Raw genomic sequence first — 22,534 nt, forward strand, 5'->3', positions numbered from 1 at the left:
CAACCAAACACAGAAGTGCTATTAATGAAGACATTAGAGAATTTTTGTTATGTCAGATATGGGAATAACAGTGATCTGGAGCATGCTGCTAAAGAAGCTACATTTTCATACCACACTGCTAGACCTGAGAAAGTTTCAAAACAGCAAACTGAATAACTGAACTGGTTAAAAAGTTATTTGACACAAAATTTTCCATCTGCTGGAACGAAAACTGAGACAGTTATTGTTGATGTTATTTCACCATTTATGTTTGATAGTGTGTTGTGTTCTTTGGCAAACATCGAATATGTAACAGTAACAATGGGTAGCAAAATAGAAGTGAAGAAAACCTTGTTCCAGTTGTTACATGATATTTTAGACTGGAAGAGGGAATTCAAATTAAATTTTTAAATTATGATTAAGTGTGAGATGAAATTGCTCAAATTTTGACTTGGTATCTGTGAAAAGATACAAACTTGTAAAAAAATTGATTTGTTATACTGATGTTTTGAATCAACAGAGTTTAATGTTTCAATAAACTGTTCAGATTTCCAAGTAATTTCTAAAGTATATCCTGGGTTGAATCCAAAAAAATATGGTACGGCCAGCATTACCTGGCAGAACCAGCCACTACTATAAATTGTGCTATCAACAAACTATAGTTAGTGCTAATCTGCTCAAACTGATAGTTATGGGAACTACTGGTACTATTATATCTATATATTAAAAGAAAAGTAGCTACTTTGAAAAAAAGCCAGTGCTCCTGCACTGCTGCTGTTTATCTACTACTTCATACGAAGCATTTATGTAACTTCACTTATTTCATGTGTCAACGTTCAGATGTCTATAAACCGGATAAGTAAAAATCCTGATTACTATTATGGTTACTTTTCAACTCTTATTTATATCCCTGAGTCGAGATACTCTGATAAATTATAGAAAGTGTGACAAATAAGGTACAATACTCTTTCACTTTGTTTTTGAATAGTACAGTTTACAATAACATATTGTGATCATTTCATAGCTTCTGTGACTGCTAATAACTAGATACCAGTGCCTAAGAGCTTTAATTTGTACGATAAAGCACTGAAGATGATCTTTATGTGTTTGAAAATTGATTTTGCTGTTAATAAAGCATCAAAATTATGGCCAGTGCTGCCCTTCCTTCTAATTTTATTTATCATATGGTTGTTGTGCACATAGCACTCTATAGAGTCGCCAATCAATACAATAAAAATGATGACATGAGAAATTTTTATGCTTCATTTTCTGTAACAAGAATGGTCAAACACATTAACCTTAATTTAATTAACTATATCAAAACAGATATTGATTCTTTGTCAATTACAGCGGTTATAACTAATTTAATGGAAATAAAATATAATTTGCAGTAAGCTTGATTAAAAGCAAGTATTTTAATTTGGAAATATTATTATTTCCTTTAACTTTATAATGCAATGTAATTAACACATGGTTTGAGATTATTTACTTTTAAAAAATCAGTCACTACAATGATTAGAAATTTTGCAGTGTTCCTTATTAGGAAATGGTGATGAATCAACCTAAGGAATCAGTAAGGAATATGTATCTCAGAGTTATACTAAGCAATCAATTTCTTTGAAATAAATTTAAATTACAGATGGACTTGTAAGCGTTACAACTACCTAGGATGACAACACTGACAAAATTTCTTAAGTTGTTTGGGGATCCTTTCTGAATATTTTGGTATTAGTGGCCCGTGGTGTTTTGGGAATTTTACGTGGACAACTAGTGCACTCTTATTTTCCACAGAAGGATCTTCCCTGAGCTTCCATTTGTTATCTTAGCATGAGATGCAGTATTCAGAATAAAACAAACTAAATGGTTGTTATGTAGATGACTGCAAATGTTCGACCACACAACATCAAGGTACATAACATACTTCTTTTACAAAATACATTGCCTAGCAGAAAGAGTTACGTATCCAGAAATCATGGACAGATGTCAATGAAACTTTGTACATGTACACACGATCAGTGGGTATGTAAATGGTTAGAATTGCACATCTCTGTGACAGGTAAAAGCGTCACCAGAGTGCCTTAGTAATGTTTGTTTTTAGTGTTGTTACCAAACCTGGTAGGCTATAGATGAAATGTGAATAGCATCAGATGTTGAGTGATCTCTGTGAAGGACTTTGAGATGATGTGTACCTGTGTGAGACAGCATTATAAGCAACTGACAGAATTTGAAAGGGGCTTACTGTACATCTCCATTTGGCTGATTAGTCAAATTGTGCAGTTTCAACGTTTGTGAACCATTCAGAGGTGACAATGGTACAATGTTGGACTGCATGGAAAGGTGAAGCCAGCCATATACATCATCAAGGTCGTGGTTGACCATTTCTGACCATTACAAGGGAGAGTCACCATATTGTGTACTGTGAACATTGTAACCCCTTCACATTTGTGCCTGCCATTCAAGAATGAGTAATGGACTCCCTGCAGTATTCTGTATCATCTCATACCATTGGTCACAGACTAGTAGCAACCAAATTATGCCCCATACATAAGCTGCCACACCACATCAGAAACAACTGCATTTGGAGAGGTACCTTGACTGGGACATAAACACTCTGCAAATTGCCATATGGTGCATGGTGGAGAGTACCTTACACCACTACTGGTCATTTTCTATCCTGTTCCGCTTGCAAATTGTGTGAAGGAAAACTTATTGTCTACATGCCTCTGTTATCTTATCTTCATCATCTTTACACAAAATGTACGTTGGCAGCAGTAGAATCATTTTGCTGTCAGCTTCAAATGCCAATTCTCTAAATTTTCTCAATGATGTTCCACAAAATGAATATTGTCTTCCCTCCAGGGATTCCCCTTTGGGTTCATGAAACATATCTGTAACACTCACATGATGATGGAATTTACCAATAATAAATCTATCAGCATGCTTCTGAACTGCTTCAATGTCTTATTTTAATCCACACTGATGGGGATCCCAAACACTTGAGAAGTAGTGACAAATAGGTTGCACTAGTATCTTATATGCAGTCTCCTTTACAGATGAACCACACTTCCCTAAAACTTTCCAAATAAACTAAAGTTGACCATTCACCTTCCCTATTACTGACCTGACGTGATTGTTCCATTTCACATCAGTTTGCAACGTTATGTCTGGATATTTTATCGATGTCACTTTGTCAAGCACACTACTAATGCTGTATTTGAACATTGTGGGATCATTTTCCCTACTTATCTTCATTAACTTACATTTCTCTATATTTAGAGCAAGCATCCATCCATCATACCAACTACAAATTTTGTCTAAGTCATCTTGTATCCTCCTACAGTCAGTCAACTTCAGCATCTTCTCATATACCACAGCATCATCAGCAAACAGCTGCAGATTGCTGCTCACCATGATCACCAGGTGGAAAAGTAATATTATTTATATATACTGATGTGAAATATTTATATTTGTTATCTGAGTTTTTGTAACAAATTAAGTATAAGAAATTATATTGTAATTGACTACATCCATACAATGTATATTATTAACAGATGAATAAAGAGATTGAATTGAGATTGAATTGAATTGAATTCATGTATATAGAGAATAAGAGTAATTCCATCACACTTCCCTGGGGAAATCCAGATGGTACTCTGAGCCACTCAAATATCTGGGGACCTAGTTCACATGCTCTTACCTTCATTAACAGTTCGCAGTGGTGCATCATGTCAAACACTTTCCAGAAATATAGGAATATGAAATCTGCCTGTTGCTCTGACATAATTGTGAGTGGAGCTGTTGGGTATGACTTGAGGGAAATCTGGTGGCATAGTGGTATGTCATGGGCATCTTGCATCTTCATGTGTTACCTCTCATGAAACAGTACCCAGGTGTCATTTTTAACAGGAAAATACTTCTCCACACATGTTACATATCTCTATGATGTTGAGGTACTTCTGTGACCAGCAATATCTCCAGATCTGTCCCCAACAGAACAAGTGTTGGACTGGTTTGGACATCAACTCTGTCCCAATGCCAGTACCCAGGATATCAAGGATTTGTTACAACAGTTGTGAGCTGGCTTGCCTCAGGAGAGGTTACAACAGTTTTGTGAGGCCCTTCATAACCAAATCAGAATATGTATCCAGTCCAGAGGGAGTGCAGCTTCATACTGATAAGTGGCCTTCATACTGCCAAGTTCTTTATAAATTTGACTCAAGTCTGTAATCACTGAAATAACATCATAAAACCTCTCAAGCCACAAGATTTCATTTTGTTTCCCCCTCCCCCTCTTGGTGCTTCACTTTTTTGTCAGCCAGTGTAGATAGTTACGACTATGGCAGTGTCTCAAAAGACAATGTATGACTTACCACCAAAGCCCAAATACATAACAATTGGACATAAACTAGAACTTTCACCACATCACATGAATTCCAACTATGATTTAAAGTGTTTTATTGATTTATTTTAAGGGGATAAATTGCATATATGACCTATATCACAAAAATAGAATTTTTATAGTACATTCTGGCAGGTTACCCCTTACTGTGTGATGTAAATTGTTAATTTGCATGAGCTGAGCTGTAAGAAAAGCTGGGAACTTACTGAAACTGTGTGTGTACAAACCATATAATAGGAATAATCATCTAATGAAATCTAATGATACATCAATAAATAGTGATACATCATTTGACTTCATTAGGGACAACCAATAATTGTTCAATAATAATGTGCTTCGCATTTCAGTTTTCAATTCCTGTCTCTGTTTGCACTGAAAAGACATTCCAAAAATATATTGCTCAAGTTTCTTTATGATTCATGCTTCAGATTCTCCTAAAATGAATCTGCTTACAGTTTTCTCTTATTTTCCTCTGTCTGTCCCATCAGATTCAATATTCTCCATATATGAAAATTTGTCACAGTGAAGAAGTAACAGAATGCCTCACACAATATCCTTGAAGAAGACCTATGTGGAACACTACATACAAGTGCCTCCTATTTTCTATTCATGAGTTGTCATACAGGTAAGTCTTTCACAGAACTATCAGTTTCTACAAATGTTTTTACTACACTGCAAATATCATTCCACAATTTAGAAGTGGTAAAGCTACTTACAGGTAATTTTTGTATCAGCCCCAGGCTGATTGTTGTAGGCATAATATTTCACATTCTCCATATGAATGATGGCATCATTAGTCCCCTTGATTGTAGTGGTCTGCTGGCACTGCATTCCTTTGCCAACTTCCACTTGAAACAGTTCTGCATCAGTAACAGCTGAAGTGAATGGTGTATCTGAAAATAAGCAGACATTATGTTACATATATAATACAATCCATTTCAGGCACATTAACAGGTTTTGTATGACAGAATGTTCACAAAATACAACTTTGAAAACTGCTTTAGGTACAGTTATTAAAACTTTATTTGTTCAGTTAGTAGTAATGATTAAAACTGCATTTAGAGCCACAGAGTTCAGCATATATACACAGTGGATAAAATTAAATTAAGAAAATGACTTTCAATTAGTAACATAAATACATGTGCAATACTTTCTCACTGCACATGCTACATTTTTGTATGTTAAGTTCACCTCTGTAGCAACAGGAGGTGACAGGAAGAGAAGTATTCAGTTTGTTTTGAAGCTATGTTCCTGCTTGTTAGGCATTTTTCTTTCACTGGCTATGAAGGCTATGTTCTTTGTTACAGCATTATTGCCTTTTTCTGAACCACAGTGGCATAAAATGAGAAGTAATGAATTTTACAAGAAATTGCATGAGCTGGTAAGTAGTAGTTGAAGTATGTAACTTCTTAAAGATTCATGACAAAGTGATAGTTGTGAACCACACAAAGTAATCATTTTTAAACATTATCTTCAATTACATCATCATTAGGATTTGTAGCACTGACTGCATTATTTGCAAGAAAGGTAAATTGTTTGCTTTATATTAAATGAAAGATAATTTACAGGAAAGTGAAGAAATAGTGCACAATTGAGATGTGGGTGAAAATAAGCAGTTTAAATCAATGTCCCTCACCAATCCTCTCTCCATATCCAGCCCCATTCTCAAAGACCCATACTGTTATGATAAAAGCATAAATTGAATAGTACATCATGTCTAATTAGTAACTGCAGTCAAACAACATTGACACCCCTTTTAGAGTAAATTTGACTGCAAAGGAAATGCCAGGTGACTTACATGTACCCTCTGTGACTCCCTTCCACAAAATGAATGATCTACATAATGAAACTTTCACTCTGCAGTCGAGTGTGTGCTGATATGAAACTTCCTGGCAGATTAAAACTGTTTTAATCTGCCAGGAAGTTTCATATTATTGCCCACTCTGCTGCAGAGTGAAAATTTCATTCTGGAAACATTCCCCAGGCTGTAGATAAGCCTTGTCTCCACAATATCCTTTCTTATAGGAGTAATAGTTCTGCAAGGTTAGCAGAAGAGCTTCTGTGAAGTTTGGAAGTTAGGAGATGAGGTACTAGCAGAATTCAAGCTGTGAGGATGGGTCGTGAGTTCTGCTTGGGTAGCTCAGTTGATAGAGCACTTTCCCGCAAAAGGCACAGGTTCCAAGTTGATTCTTGGTCCAACACACAGTTTTAATCTGCCAGGAAGTTATTTTATCCACATAATTTTGGAAATTATAGGTCTCTCAACTTAAAATTTGTAATAAATGAAGTTATGGAGAGACTGTTAACCATATAAATCAGTACAATAAGCAATGTGTTGTATTGTCTTAAGGAGGCCCAGCATGACTTCAGGAAACAACACTGACTCAAATTTCAGTTCATCAATTTTCTTAGACTGTTGTAGAACCATTAGATGAAAGTTTCAGTACACTGGATCACTCTAAATCTGACAAAAGCATTTGATAAAGTTACATCAAGGGCTCTTTACGCAGTAACTGAGACTTGAATTGTGGCTTGGGTTGAGGGTTTTTTGAAGAACAGCATAAGGATAAGGATAAAGTTTAAGGACAAAGTAGTGATTAACAGGGAAAGTGGAAGTGCTGGGAAGGGTGCTATGGGATAGTGCACTACTTGCAATATACTGCATATATTTGTAATATCTTTTTCTTTCTCTTATAGCTTTATCTTGCATCAGTGCAGGGTCAGCATTGTTGTTAATGTATTTGGCATAGTTAATTTAAGGGCTGGTGGGTGCCCTTCTTGTTGCCACTGCATATATTTGTAATATACTGTACACATACACAGTGGTACCAACTCTAACATTAGACTATTTTCGGAAGGTCTTACAGTTTATGGCAGGGTAAGAAAATTATCATATTGCAAAATTTTTAGGAAATCCTTCCTGGATTACAGACATCGCCAAATAACAGAAAATGACTATAAATATAGAAAGAACCATTTAATAATTTTCTACATTGCAGTAAAATTTAGGAAGCACCCCTTAAATGTTAAAAAAATTTACAGAACCCAGAGGCAACATATGATAATACACTGGATTGTCAACTTCATATGAGAGAAAGATTTAGTCTGTGAAACAAACAAGTTCTCTTCCAAATAATGAGACTACTGAAAGAGTGCTCAAGAAAACTGAAGCAAGAGGTATACTGTTCTGGGGTTTGTTTGGACTGCTGAAGTTATCTGTGGGCTCCATAATAATCATGTTTAGAATTTGACTGTGAGGATGTACAAAGAACAATAATATTTAGCTGATGAAATTTCAACTGCTTTAGTAGTGACACTGGTAAGATTAAGTATCTAAAATGGGGACTGTTTAGGAGTGGGAGGAAACCCATACACTGGTTTTATTGTTTTCAGGGCATGGATTGTGGTTTGGAGCAAGTTCAGTATGGAGAAGAAGTCAAAGGTTACATAATTCTTATGACATAAATGAGCACTACTGTGATAAGTCTGTTGGCACATTATCTTTCACAAGGAAAGATGATAGGGTGTGTAACACATTCTCATGAGACAGCTTAAAATACATTATAGTATCTAAATAAAGAATGAAGCTATATCAAATGATAAATATAATCTGTGTATTTTGTAAGTTTTGTTGCAGCCAAAGCACAAGAATTTCACCATCATTTTATGTAAAAACAAGTAACAACAACAACAACAACAACAACAACAACAACAACATCAACAACAACAACAATAATAATAATAATAATACAAAAATAACTAAATAACCCTTATGAAATAATGGTAAGTTGTGGTTCTTGCTAAAGCAGAAATATCTAATTTTCAAATCGAACTTTTAGAAATGGCTTCAAGAAATATGTTCTTGTGTCAACTCAAGAGGCATTACTATGTTCGCTATTCCTTTTCTGATTCCTGAAACACAGACTTATATTAAACTGCAATAGACACCACATATTTAAAGGTAACAGGTTGCTAAGTTTTCATTATTCACTGTTGTTGACATGTATGGAAACTTTCTGTCTTTTATATCATATGATTTGTCAAGCAAAATATCATGAGAAACAGTCCAGCCTCAGTGGCCACAAACAGTGGCCATGTGTATGTAACTGTGCTTGTGTGAATGTGTGTCCTACTTTGGCAGAAGGCCTTTCAGTGAAAAACTCAAATGCATGGCTCTCTTTTTGTTGTGCCTGTGAGCAACTCAACGTCTTCTCTATATGGTGAATAGCAATATATTCTTTTCATAATATTACAGAAATTTTCAGTCCATGTTGTAGCATTTCAGAAATGTAGCTGCCACATGGATTGCTAGTATTACAACTGAAATGTTTGCTATTCAGACTGTAGTCGGTCCTAAATTCTTTCTGGTATTTAATGCAGAAATAAGTTAAAGTAAGTTATATATTTTTAGAGTTGTATGGGAAAGTGGGTTCTTTGGAGTTTGAGTGTGAAGATTTATACAATGCACAATAAATTTCTTGTAGTCACTCCCACTGGAGTTCAATGAGCATTTCTGTGATGCTAATGAAACAAATCTGTGACCAAGTGCACAACTCTTCTTTGAATACTTTCCACGTCTCCCTCTGAACCAACTTGATACAGGTTCCAGACAAACAAACAAGAATTTATTGAATGAATGTTCTGTGAATCATCTCCTTCATGCGTAAACTGCACTTTATTAGCTTTCTTCTGATTAAATCTAGTTTGGCATTGTTCTTCCCTATGGTTATATATTTATAGTAATTCTGCAATATATAATTTCAGAGGCATACTCCTAGATACTTGTTGGCTCCAGCAATTCCAGTGTGTGATCATATAGTCAAAGGACTTCAGACTTTTTTTTGTTTATTTTATATACTGTGTAAAATTTATTTGTGTTGAGGGTCAGGTATTGCTCTTTACAAACAATTGATAAACATCTTTAAGTCTTCTTGTATATCCAAATAATTTTTTAAGACTGTTATCTCATTGTATACCGTTATGTCATTTGCAAACAGTTTCTGAAAGTTAAAAACCGTGTTTATCTGGTCATCAGATGATCATTTCTACCATAGCCTTCTATGACTACACTTAATAGGTTGTTGATTCTACAACTAATTTCAGCAGTAAATTACAGCCACTCTATCATGGCTGGGATTATACTGCTATTAAACTGTTAGCAACTGACTTGCTCTTAATCTGTTGGTAGTTCTCATTGCATTCAATCACCAACACTACCATCTGCAACTGCATTCACACTATTGGTGCAGCTCTTATCTTCATGGCAGAGCATCTGTAGATTCTTCAATCATTTGTGCAACAAGCTCTTCTTCAGATTTGAGAAAAAGAGGTGCACATCATACCCAAACGAACAGATGCATTACTGATGATCCTTAATTAGTCTGCTGAAATCACCCTATTTCCCAAAAGAAGACAATAGCACTCTTGATTCTTTATTTGGTAATGTCATGGAATTTAGTTCTGAGCATATTCTTGTCATTTTCTGACTGTCTGTCACTGAACAGTCCAGTAATTTCTTTCCTTAATAAAGCAATTTAAAAGAAAGTATTGCATAGGAAGATTAAAGTTTTAGTTTCTGGAGTCTTCATATTGTTGCTATTACCTGTAAGGGACTGATACTACCCAAGTACTCAGGAAATACTGACCAGTTACAGACTTAAGAAAATGTTTATTTAGTGCCAAAGGTATTAAAATTTTTTTAGTTTTTCTGGTATAGCTATGTGTCTAACGTTCTTGGACCATATAAAGTGCTATGAATTTTTCCATGGAAGTGACAGATTCCAAAACAAAATGGAAACTCTCTTGAGGAGTCAGTATTGCCCCGGTCTCCCTTACATAATGCAGACACGCAACTCGAGTTCCGCCTAGAACTTCCTGGGGAGGAATTCAAGAAACTGGCAACACCACTACCTACATAAAAGAAGTCCAGAGCCCAGAAAACCTCAACCAAAACCGCAGAGGGAAACATAATGCACCAAAAGTATCCACCCGTGGCTGCCACAACTGACACATCACAGCATATGATACGTGAACTCAGCGAGTCCCTGTGAAAAAGTACCGATATTTGTCTCATCAGTCTAAGTAATATCTTGGAAATTCTTATCACAGAAGCTGACAACACTGGCATACAAACACGGTCCATGCACCTAAATGACAATGACAGGTGAGTGTTTTTAATCACACCAACCACTCAAATGATGTGTCTGACAAGAGAAGTACCCCAGCTTGAAAAATTGATGCACCGATTTGGTTGTGAAGGGTGTCATAAAGCCAATGTACCCTATCCTGAGGTAAGCTAGTCCATAACTGTTGTAACTGGTCCGTGATAACATGGATACTGGCACTGGGACTAAGCTGACATCTGAGCAGGCTCCACACATGTTCAATCAGGGACAGATCTCGGCACCTTGCTGGTCACAGGAGTAGCTCAATATCATGCAGACAATTGATAGCTGTTGCATGAGATGTAACACACAAGAATGCAAGATGTACATGATGTACCACTGTGTAGTTGGAGTTCCCTCAATCACAACCAGCTGTGACCTGAACTTATATGCGATGGCTCACCACATCACGGTTCCAGGAGTAAAACAAATGTGACTTTCCAAAATAGTGAGAGAATTGAACCCCTCCCTAGGTTACTAACATCCTTAACAATGATGGTCACGTGGGGCAGAGAAAGAACTGTGATACATCACAGAATGCAGTGAGATGTCATTTAACAGGAGCCCTTGCTTTCTGGTCACAGCACCACTCCAAAAGCAGTGATTTGTGTCCTGGAGTTAACAGAAGCTTATCCATGGCTCAGTAATTCCCTAGTTCAGCTGCTGCTAGTGTCTGAGCAATTATGCAGAAAGACACAGCAAGTTACAGGGAGCCCATTACTTGATATTGGATGAGAGGCACAGATTTGAAGGGGATATGATGTCCTTTGTGCACTACATAACAGTTATTACTTGTGGTGGCCAGACATGGCTCACCAGAACCTTGCTGACGGGTATACCTGCCGACATCTTTCTACGCAGTCCAACATTGGACCACTGTCACATCTGAACTTCCACAATCTGGATATTGCACGATTCGACCAGCCGACCAAATGGAGACCCACAATGACACTCCCTTCAAACAGTGTCTGGTGTTCATAACGTATTCTCAAATGAGATGTTGCGTCTCCATGGCCTTCACAGTGATCACTCAACGTCTGACACTGTTCACACCTCTCAATTACAGGCTGTCCATAATTAAGGTTCCGGTTTCAAAACACTATAGAAAGATAACCACTTCTCAGAATGACGTTAAACTTGAAGAGTATATTATTAACACAAGGGGAAACATCATGAAAAAAATAACGAAAATGTTGCGAATAGATGGCGCTGTAAGCGTCAGAATATGCACACCAACAGATGCGCAGCACACTGCTGTTCCTCAGTTTGTACCTGATATGACCAACATGACTGTCTTAATGAAGGATCGCGTGCTGCTGGTAAAACTCATTTACAAGAATGGTGGCTGTCTGCCAGAAGCCCTGCAAAAGTTCTGGGCACTCAAGGGTATGAAAAAAGGCAGTGGTCTGATGTCTGTTAAGGGTGTGGTGAAAATGATTATAAAATTGAAAGAGACAAGTTCTTTTGAAGTGCAACGTGGCAGAGGAGGAAAGCAGTTGATACAACGTCTGTAGAAGATATGACCACAGTACTGCAGGAGGGGTCGAGTGGTGGCGTGTAAGCATGCAGAGCATGCCCAAACGTTGAACATTTCTGCGAGCATGGTGCATAAAATCCTAAGACGCATGCTACATTGCTATCCATAAAAAAGATCTTTTTCAGGAGTTGCTTCCTGCCGACCTGCCAGCATGACAAGCGTTCAATCTGGAAGTTCTTGCTCGTGTGGAAGTGTACAATGAATGGCTGTGGAACATTCTGTCATGAGATAAAGCTCATTTCCATCTCCAAGGACATGTCAATACGCAGAATAGCAGAATATGGGCAACGGAAAATATACACGCACATTAACTGATATCACTTCATTCTGCAAAAGTGACTGTGTGACGCGGGTTGACAGTAGCGTTTATCGTAGGTGCATATTTTTTGTAGGAGACGAGTCCTGCGGGTACTGTTTCCTGTACCTTTTGGTGTGAGAGCCTTTTGCGCATCAAGGTCATTCCAACTCGTCAACAGCACGGATGTGTGGGTAGGATCATTTTTATGCGCGCTACTCCACACATTGCACAGCCAGTGAAGCGGTTGCTGTGGAAGCATTTCGGAAATGCCAGAATTAACAATTGTTATTTCCTTACAGGTGACTGTCCAGATCATCTGAGCTAATCCGTGAGACGTTTGGCTGTGGGGTTATCTGAAAGATGTTGTAGTCAGTGCTCCAGATACAAACGTAGCTGAATTGAAGGCACGCATTGCACAACGCATTCTGAATATGACCCACCGAGACCAGGCATGGCTCGCGATTTCCATACTGGGGAAGGCTGCAACGTTTATCAACCGGAACTAAACCAACCTCGGGCTGTGCTACAGATCAGTCTGTCACCATAACCAAGATTTCGGAAGGAGGAGGATACATCACACACTATCCAAACATTTACATACTGTGTCTTCTTTCCGTTTCATAAGCAACTACCAAATAATATCAAAAGCTAACTTCATGGAAAAATCTGTAGGTAGCTTATTTATCCCCCAACGTCACATTTTCCGATAGTTTACCACAACAAACCGTACCAAAAGAGACGTTTTGGAGAGATCCTTAATGCAGTGTATGTTAGCTTCGCTGCTTGCTTAATGTTTTTGATATTTTAATTTCTTAACTTCAGACCTTTAAAGTTTTGTGCCCTCAAACCACGATGTTAATGAGTTTGCGTAACGAAACAGTGACGTTTCCATCACGTCACGGATCTTCTGTTGTGACTGGCTGACATGGGCAACCCGAGCAACAGTCATGCTTATTTACACATCGTGTTTCTCGTATTTATACTTGTGTATTATAAAAATATTCATTGTAAATGATATGGCGCACACAAACACTCAGCTGCATTGTACATTGCTCTGTTAAAATTGCTTGTACACTGTTATGTTTACATCGGCCCTAGGCGCACCAAGTTCCTCCACTTTCATCCTAACTGTATGTTCCAAAATTTTACCTGATAAATTGCACACTGAATGCATATTGTGCTTTTTTCGAACTAGTGGTGTGCTGCTGTTATTCGCAAAAAAGTAAAACTAATCTCATGCATAAGACATTGACAAAAAGAAACTTGCTAATACCGTACGTTCCCACAGTTAGCAAGCAAAGAAATGAAAGTAACGGAACATATTTCGCGCAAGAGTATGTTTCGCACGCTTTTTCCTGTAATCATTGGTGACACTCTCGCTAGATGGCAATACACTAAAGCGCCAAAGAAACTGGTATAGGTATGCGTATTCAAATACAGAGATATGTAAACAGGCAGAATACGGTGCTGAGGTCGGCAGCGCGTATATACGACAAGTGTCTGGCGCCGTTGGTAGGTCGGTTACTGGTGCTACAATTACAGGTTATCAAGATTTAAGTGAGTTTGAATGTGGTGTTATAGTCGGGGCACGAGCGATGAGACACAGCATTTCCGAGGTAGCGATGAAGTGGGGATTTACCCGTACCACCGTTTCACGATTGTACCATGAATATCAGGAATCCGGTACGTCCAGAAAAAGATCCTGCAGGAATGGGACCAACGACGACGGAAGAGAATCGTTCAATGTGACAGAAGTGCAGCCCTTCCCCAAATTGCTGCAGATTCCAGTGCTGGGCCATCAACAAGTGTCAGCGTGCAAACCATTCAATGAAATATCATTGATATGGGCTTTTGGAGCCGAAGGCCCACTCGTGTACCCTTGATGACTGCACGACACAAAGCTTTACACCTCGTCTGTGCCTGTCAACATCGACATTGGACTGTTGATGACTGGAAACACGTTGCCTAGTCGGACGAGTCTCGTTTCAAATTGTATTGAGCAGATGGACGTATACGGGTATGGAGACAGCCTCATGAATCCATGGACCCTGCATGTCAGCATGGGACTGTTCAAGCTGGTGGAGGCTCTGTAATGGTGTGAGACATGTGCAGTTGGAGTGATATGGGACTCATGATATGTCTAGATAAGACTCTGACAGGTATCACATACGTAAGCAACCTGTCTGATCACCCACATCCAATCATGTCCATTGTGCATTCCTACGGACTTGGACAATTCCAGCAGGACAATGCGACACTCCACACGTCCAGAATTGCTGCGGAGTGGCTCCACGAATGCTCTTCTGAGTTTAAACACTTCCGCTGGCCACCAAACTCCCCAGATATGAACATTATTGAGCATATCTGGAATGTCTTGCAACGTGCTATTCAGAAGAGGTTTCCACCACCTCGTACTCTTACGGATTTATGGACAGCCCTGCAGGATTCATTGTGTCAGTTCCCTCCAGCACTACTTCAGACATCAGTCGTGTTGCGGCACTTCTGCGTGCTCGTGGGGGCCGAACACGATATTAGGCAGATGTGTCAGTTTCTTTGGCCTTCAGTGTACTTATGTTACTATAATCTTGCACTCTGCAAACTGTCTAAAACACTATCAGAACAATAATACTAAACGTCGATTAAAGACACATTAAAGCATAAATAGATATACGGAGACAGGGATTCGACAGCAAAGTTTCAGCAACTCTATCCATTCTCTTTTGATGTAAGCAGTGGAAGGTGAAAATTGTGTGCAGTTTGGTAGGAAACCCTTAGGCTGAAACACCAGACACTTCGCGACGCCCATAAGAGTTGTACTCCGAGGAAAGCACGCCCCCACACCTCAGCTACATAGAGCTAAGCGGGATTTCAAAGCGCAGCCTTAAGACTAGCTACTACTTGTTCGAAAACATCGAGTGACATCACTTATCAAGAGTTCCAAAAACGTTCACTAGCGTTACTTAGTCCTGTCTGTGAAATATGAGAAATGCATTCTGATAATGTAAATTCTGTAATACATTATTGAGAAATTTATTTTAATAAACATTTTGGGGCGGCTCCGCCTCAGAGCCTTTAATTACGAGCCGCGCCCGCCCAATATATTGCGATATGTTGTGGAACATACTGTTTACTTTTTATGCGGATTTTTGACCCAGGACCATTAAAAGCTGATGTCATTTTGCTTTTTATGCTGTTTTTGGCTTCAGGACAATTAAAAACCGATTTTTCCGATCCGATATGGTACGACCTTGCCATGGTGAATGGGCTTACCTAACTGACAGTGCCACAACAGTTGACTGCTGAACTTGTGCAGTCATGCACATTGAACGGTACGGGTGGTGTAATGTGCAACTCAAACAATAGCCGTCGTATTGCGATTTGTAGCCGACCTCGTTTACGTCATTAATTGGTAAAACTTCCGTAATTTTGTTTTTAATTACTTCTCTCCCAGTGTCAATAATATGCCGTTCAAATTTGACGTAATTCTGAGCAGTGGTTCTCTTTCTACAGCGTTTTCAAACTGGAACTTTAATTATTAACACCTTGCACTCTACCAGGCCTGGGGGAAACACTAAACATTAACAACACTAATGCACTCTGGCGGCCGTTCTACCTATCAGAGATAATTGCTACTCTAATCATTTACATCGGAATCGGTGGTGAGTACATGTACGAGGTGTGGTCAAGAAGTAACGGGAATTTTTGTTTTTCTTGAAGAATCTTTATTTATTCATCAGCGTCAATTTTGTCCCCTTCAAACTACTACCCCTTAGATATGATACACTTGTGTGAGGGCTTTTTGCAATCTCGGTAGCACTTCTGCCACTCACTTTACGTTATTGTGTTCAGCTCCTTCAGCGATTCTGTTTTTATCTCATCAGTGGTAGCAAAACGACCTCCTTTCATGGTTCTCTTCAGCCTCGGGAGTAGAATGGAGTCGCAGGGGGCCACGTTCGCGAATACGGAGACTGAGCCAACATAACGGTTTTGTTTTTTGCCAAAAGATCACGAATAAGCATTGATGTGCGAGCAGGAGCATTATCGTGATGCAATTTCCACGAGTGGTTTTTGCTCCAATTCTCGTCATTTTCTTCCGGTTACTTGACGCAGACGATGCATAACTTCGAGGTAGTACTCCTTGTTGACCGTACGATCATAAGGTAAGAACTCGTGATGCTCTATCCCATTGTAATCTAAGAAAACAACGAGAAGAACCTTCACATGTGATCGAACGTGTGGATTTTTTTTTCTGTCTTGGCTCTTCAGGCAGTTTCCATAGGGACGATTGGGCCTTGGTTTCGACGTCCTACTCGTATACCGATGTTTTGTCATCAGTTATGACCTTCTTTAGAAGTTCTGGATCGTTGTCGACCTCATTCAGTAATTCCTGAGCGATGTACACGTGACGTCGTTTTTGGTCGAAATTCAACAAGTTCTGAATAAACTGCCTATTGGCTTCTGTCTCGGGTTCTTCGGCCGACGTTCATCTAATGATTTTTCTGACGTTTCACCAGCACGAATGGCTGGCATTGTCAAATGGAGGCTGAAGCTCTGACAATTCCAGCCACTCGTGCTGGCGAAACGTCAGAAAAATCATTAGATGAACGTCGGCCGAAGAACCCGAGACAGAAGCCAATAGGCAGTTTGTCAACAAGTGGCCACGAAAGCCTTAACAATTTTGTAAGTTCTGAATAAACTTTGCTGCTACACATTTCATGTCCAAAACCTCCTAAAAAATTTCTTAGCATGAGCCAAATGGTATGCCGATGTCATCAGCATCCTCTCTGAGGGAGATTCGGTGATTTTTCAGAACCATTTTCTTTACTTCTTCCACAATGTCGTCAGTAATTGATGTGCTAGGGCGTTCGGGGTGGTTGTCGTCTTCAACATCTTGACCCTCTTACAGAATGTTTATACCACTCGTAAACTCTTGCCTTACTCACAGTAGATTCGACCAAATCCATAGTCACGTTTCGAAAACGGTACTGCACTTTATTCCATTTTTCTAGCAAAACTTGATGCAAATTCTTTGATCCACCTTTCTCGAAAACAAAAATTCGATGAGCACTCGAAGACACGTATATCCTTTTCGACTTTCAACAATAAATTAAACATTCAAAACAGTTGAAAATGCAATCATACATCAGGACCACCAACAAGATATTTTTTTTTTTTTTGAAAATCCTATGTATAAAGCCCGCGAAATTAAAAAATTTCCGTTACTGTCTGATCAAGCCTTGTATGATGTTACATTGACATTCGACCGTATCTTCTGGATGTTTCACTTTTTTGGTCAGCCGGTGTATTTTGTTTCAAGCAAATGTTAATGTTTTATGAATCTGGTGGTTATAACTGTCTGTTACATACTGTTGTTCCCTCAGTAACTTCCGCTTATGTAGACTCGGATTCGTTAACATTTAGACATCGATTATACACAAATGTAAAACTTGATTAAAAATTACACTGGCTGGTGGTAAACCAGACACGTATTCGTATTTTGAAATAAGTTTTATTCGGTTTTAGCCATCCGTGTTTGGGTTTTACCCTTGCAATAAGGCCGAGAGTATGGCTAGGACCCAGGCAAGCGCAGACAGACAGTAAAGGACAGCACTGTTTCTAGAGGCACGTGCTTTCTAAAACGGATCACAGCTGTAGAGCCGAACGGTTGTGGCGGAACATTCCGAGGGAACGAATATGTTGCAAGCTCGCGAATAACACACTGACAGCATGGAGCTGTCTAAGCGTCATAGTGAACGAGACGGAACTTGGAGGCTAACTATTATACCGATAATGGGCGTATATTGTTAATTTGTTTAAAATTACTGAAATTGTAACACCAAGGAGAAAAATATTGTAATTAAGCTGAATAGTTAATTTAATACTATCCGAAAATGAGGTGAGAGGTGAAAACACACTTTCTATGGGCGAATTCTAGCTTGGATCCATTGCAGACATTTCATTTTCTTGATCGGTACCACTGTGTAACAGTGCTATTTGAACAGTTGCATTAAATATTGTCCCCGGTGTCCGCCCCAGGGCTGCACTATGCTGCTCCGTCACGCTTTAGCCAAACTGCGTGTCCTGCGCTGCGCTGCTCTGCTTTCCAGCTGCACAGCAACTACAGGAGCCCGCTGGAGTTCGTGAAGCTGGAGCCCGACAATATAGAGAACTCTCACTAACTTCACCCAGTTACCAACATATCCTTAATCCAAGTACAATGTTGCGCTAGAGGCAAATAACCCTCGTCGCAGCGGTGTACGAGTACACAGCGGACTCTGTGGTACTTTCTTTCTCTGTCCTTAGACATTTTCACTTGCTTCGTCTACCTTGTCGTAAATTGATCATGTTAGTGGATGTACGAACAAAGACACATCGATGCGATAACATTGTTGACCCGCCTCAAGTAACTCTTACAGAAAGGTGGGGACTGGATAAAAAAAATAAAAAAAAAGCTAAAACTGTGCACTTCGTTCGGTCGTAATAACAAGTTAGTCTGTTGTCGAAATACTCTGCATGTTCTCCACGGCGATCCATTCTGATGACTTCTTAGTTAAAATACTAAAGTAGTGCCCCGATAACACGCTGTTTCGTATCTATTTGCTTCACTGTACTTGCAAAAATATATCACCCCCAAGTAAAATGTCTTAGAACTTTGTAATATAATTTATTCACAACGTAGATTCGCTGAAGTTTGCTGTGTTCCTTACCTCGATCCTTAGCGTCTGGGAAGTTGACAGGATCCAGGATAACCATTATTTCAGCGCTACCAATATGGTATCGCTGACCATCTGCAGACTTTTGTATACTCATTAGTAAATGATTCTTGTCTTTCGGAATCTCCCTTCGCCAACGTTTCTGTGTTGTTGGAGGATCCCAGACAATTGAAACGTTTTGGATTTCCTCGCCACAATTTCCAGTAATTTCAGCATTTTCGGGGACTGTTACATTCGCCGTGTTGTGCTGGAACACAAACAGAAATGTTAACCTCTTGCTTACATAGATCGATTAAGAATTTCAGTGGCGGACTTCACGCAAGAAACGATAAATTCTAGCGGTCTCTGGTGGCATCGAAAAACAAAATTATATGTCATAAGAGCATAGAATATGATATTATATTAACATAGTGATATTTACGGTGACATTGATCCTGAGATTTATTAAGCATGCTTATCAAGTGCGTCGTTTGACTGTACCGAGTATATAAACTTTGATCGGTGTAGTATGACAAAACAGAAGCACAATTAATATCCCCTACTTGTAACAGTTGTTGTACGAGGGACTTTCAGTAATTAAAGAGACAGAGTGAGGCAGAAAAAACTTTGTATTTCTTATAAAATGAGACGTATACTGCTTCTCAACATAATCTCTAATCTTTCAACTAACCGCCATCTCAAAAGACAGTCAACATGACTTTTCCCGTTGATACCTGTGTTATGAATTTCTATCAGACGGGTGAGCTGGCGTGCTCCAATTCCGTACTTTGTCTTTCTGATTCAGGTTCAAAATGATGAAACTAAGTTCCATCACACGTTAAAATCTAGTTTAGAAAAGGGTTAGCTTCCTTTTAGCCCCTTCTTTCAAGTCTGTACATACTGAGTTTTGTCTTCTTGTCTTGTTGCGTTATCTCTTTCGAGACCCACCTTGCACATGTTTTACTGTACTTCAGAATGTTACTGATAACTTTATGAACTGTGTCAACTCCTATTGCAACTGGTCTCGCTATATGTTCAAGTGTAATGCTTCGGTCTTCACGAATAATGTCATCAATGGGGGTCTCAAGCGAAGGAGTTAACACTTCAGCTGGTCGGAGAGGACATTATTCGTCAGTTATTGAAATTCAATCGTTTTTGAACTCTTTGACCTATTTATAAAAATATCCACTGTTCATACGACTTTCACCAGGCAGTTCGAGAAAAGATTTTAATCGGTTTTTCACCTTCAGAAATAAAAAAAAAACGGGACTCCGACAGTTGTTGTCAGGTCTCCCCAGCGATGCTAACTAAAGTCGTGAAAGTACAACACTCCTCCTACAAAATGTTTCATTTCTACATCAATTTGTCTCTTTAATTATTGAATGCCCCTCGTATAATCTGACAAAATATTTTTTTTCTCAAAAGCTATAAAATATGCCACAATAATATGAAAGGATAGAAACATAGATGCCTTCGGGTCTTCTACGTAGTAGCCATTAAGAGATAATGTTACGAACATCACTAACATCAGACACGAAGTCTGTCATTCGCAGAAAATCTGAGAGGCAAATTTAACAGAGTTCTTTTCTCATATTACGTAAATTCTTATGTGTTACACTTAGAACAACATTAAATTGTAATGTTTTGTTTTAGTCAAAGAAAAAAACAACAAAATCTTATTGCTGTTCCGAACCATGCCAGGATCTAAGTTATTGACGTAAAAAAGTAGGGGAAGGACGAACAATGAGGGCATGTGTGGTTGGGGAGAGCAGAGTTGTTGGGTGATCAACAATAGTGTGTCATTTGTGTCAGAAGCAGGCAGAAGATTGCCAGAGGTGGAAACTCTTCACTGTGTGTTGGGAAGATACGGGACGGAGTAGCTGCCAGCAGGGGTTTTTCAGCGTGATCTGGCGATGAAGGACGAAGCACAGCGGACTCTATCCAGAATTACGCTCTAACACACCTCGTGACTCATAGGCTGCAAGAATTAGAGGAATGCTACTTGAGGTGGCTGCCATATGGTGTGTCACATAAAAAAAAATGGTTCAAATGGCCCTGAGCACTATGAGACTTAACATCTGAGGTCACCATTCCCCTAGAACTTAGAACTACTTAAACCTAACTAACCTGAGGACATCACACACATCCATGCCTGTGGCAGTATTCGAGCCGGCGACCGTAGCGGTCGCGCGGTTCCCGACTGAAGCGCCTAGAACCGCTCGGCCACAGCGGACGGTGGTGTGTCACATAAAAGGAGGGACCACCACCATCTTATAAAACAACCTTGTACTTCAAAGACTTGCTGTAAGGACATTTAACTAACTGATCTCAAAGCTGTAGCGATGGTTCTAAATTTGATTTACACTGAGGTGTCTAAAATCATGGGACAGCGATTTGCACATATACATATGGCGGCAGTATCGCGTACACAAGGTATGAAAGGGCAGCACATTGGCGGAGAAGTCATTTGTACTCAGGCGATTCACGCGAACGGTTTTCCGACGTGATTATGGCCGCACGACGGGAATTAACAGATTTTGAACGCGGAATGGTAGTTGGAGCTAGACGCATGGGACATTCCATTTCGGCAATTGTCAGGGAATTCAGTATTCCATGATCCACAGTGTGAAAAGTGTGCCGAGAATATCAAATTTCAGGCATTACCTCTCACCACGGACAACGCAGTGGCCGACGGCCTTCACTTAACGACCGAGAGCAATAGCGTGCACGTGGAGTTGTCAGTGTTAACAAACAAGCAACACTGCATAAAATAATTACAGGAATGTGGGACGTATGACGAACGTATCCCTTACGTCAGTGCAGCGAAATCCGACATTAATGTGCTATGGCAGCAGACGACCGACGTGAGTGCCTTTGCTAACAGCACGAAATCGCCTGCAGCGCCTGGGCTCTGGACCATATCGGTTGGACCCTATGGAACTGGAAAACAGTGGCCTGGTCGAATGAGTAACGATTTCAGTTGAAGAAACCTGATGGTAGGGATCGAGTGTGGCGCAGACCCCACGAAGCCATAGACGCAAGTTGCAATAAGGCACTGTGCTAGCTGGTGGTGGCTCAATAATAATGTAGGCTGTGTTTACATGGAATGGACTGGGTCCTCTAGTCCACCAAAACTGATCATTGACTGGAAATGGTTATGTTCGGCTATTTGGTGCCCATTCTCAGCCATCCACAGACATCACGTCCCCAAATAACGATGCGCCATGGCACCAGGCCACAACTGTTCGCGATTGGTTTAAAGAACATTCTGGACTATTCGAGAGAATTATTTGATCAACCAGACCACCCTACATGAATCCCATCAAATATTTGTGGGACATAACCGAGAGGTCAGTTCGTTCACAAAATCGTACACCAGCAACAGTTTTGCAACGAAGAACGGTTATAGAGAACTCATGGTTCAGTATTTCTGCAAGGGACTTCCATCGACTTGTACAGTCCATG

The 22,534-nt window shown here is 39.5% G+C and overlaps 1 protein-coding gene across 1 annotated transcript in view; it reads right to left on the reverse strand.

The window, feature by feature from the left end:
• Nucleotides 1–8,272: 8,272 nt before the first annotated feature.
• Nucleotides 8,273–22,534, reverse strand: part of LOC126184395 (serine-rich adhesin for platelets-like) — a 123,153-nt gene continuing 108,891 nt past the window's right edge. The window contains exon 3 of the mRNA XM_049926779.1: nucleotides 8,273–8,290. Coding sequence (XP_049782736.1) covers nucleotides 8,273–8,290 — 18 coding nt within the window. The remainder of the gene's footprint in view (nucleotides 8,291–22,534) is intronic.

The sequence above is a fragment of the Schistocerca cancellata genome, chromosome 4 (assembly GCF_023864275.1).
Source record: "Schistocerca cancellata isolate TAMUIC-IGC-003103 chromosome 4, iqSchCanc2.1, whole genome shotgun sequence".
NCBI classification, from domain to species: Eukaryota; Metazoa; Arthropoda; class Insecta; order Orthoptera; family Acrididae; genus Schistocerca; species Schistocerca cancellata.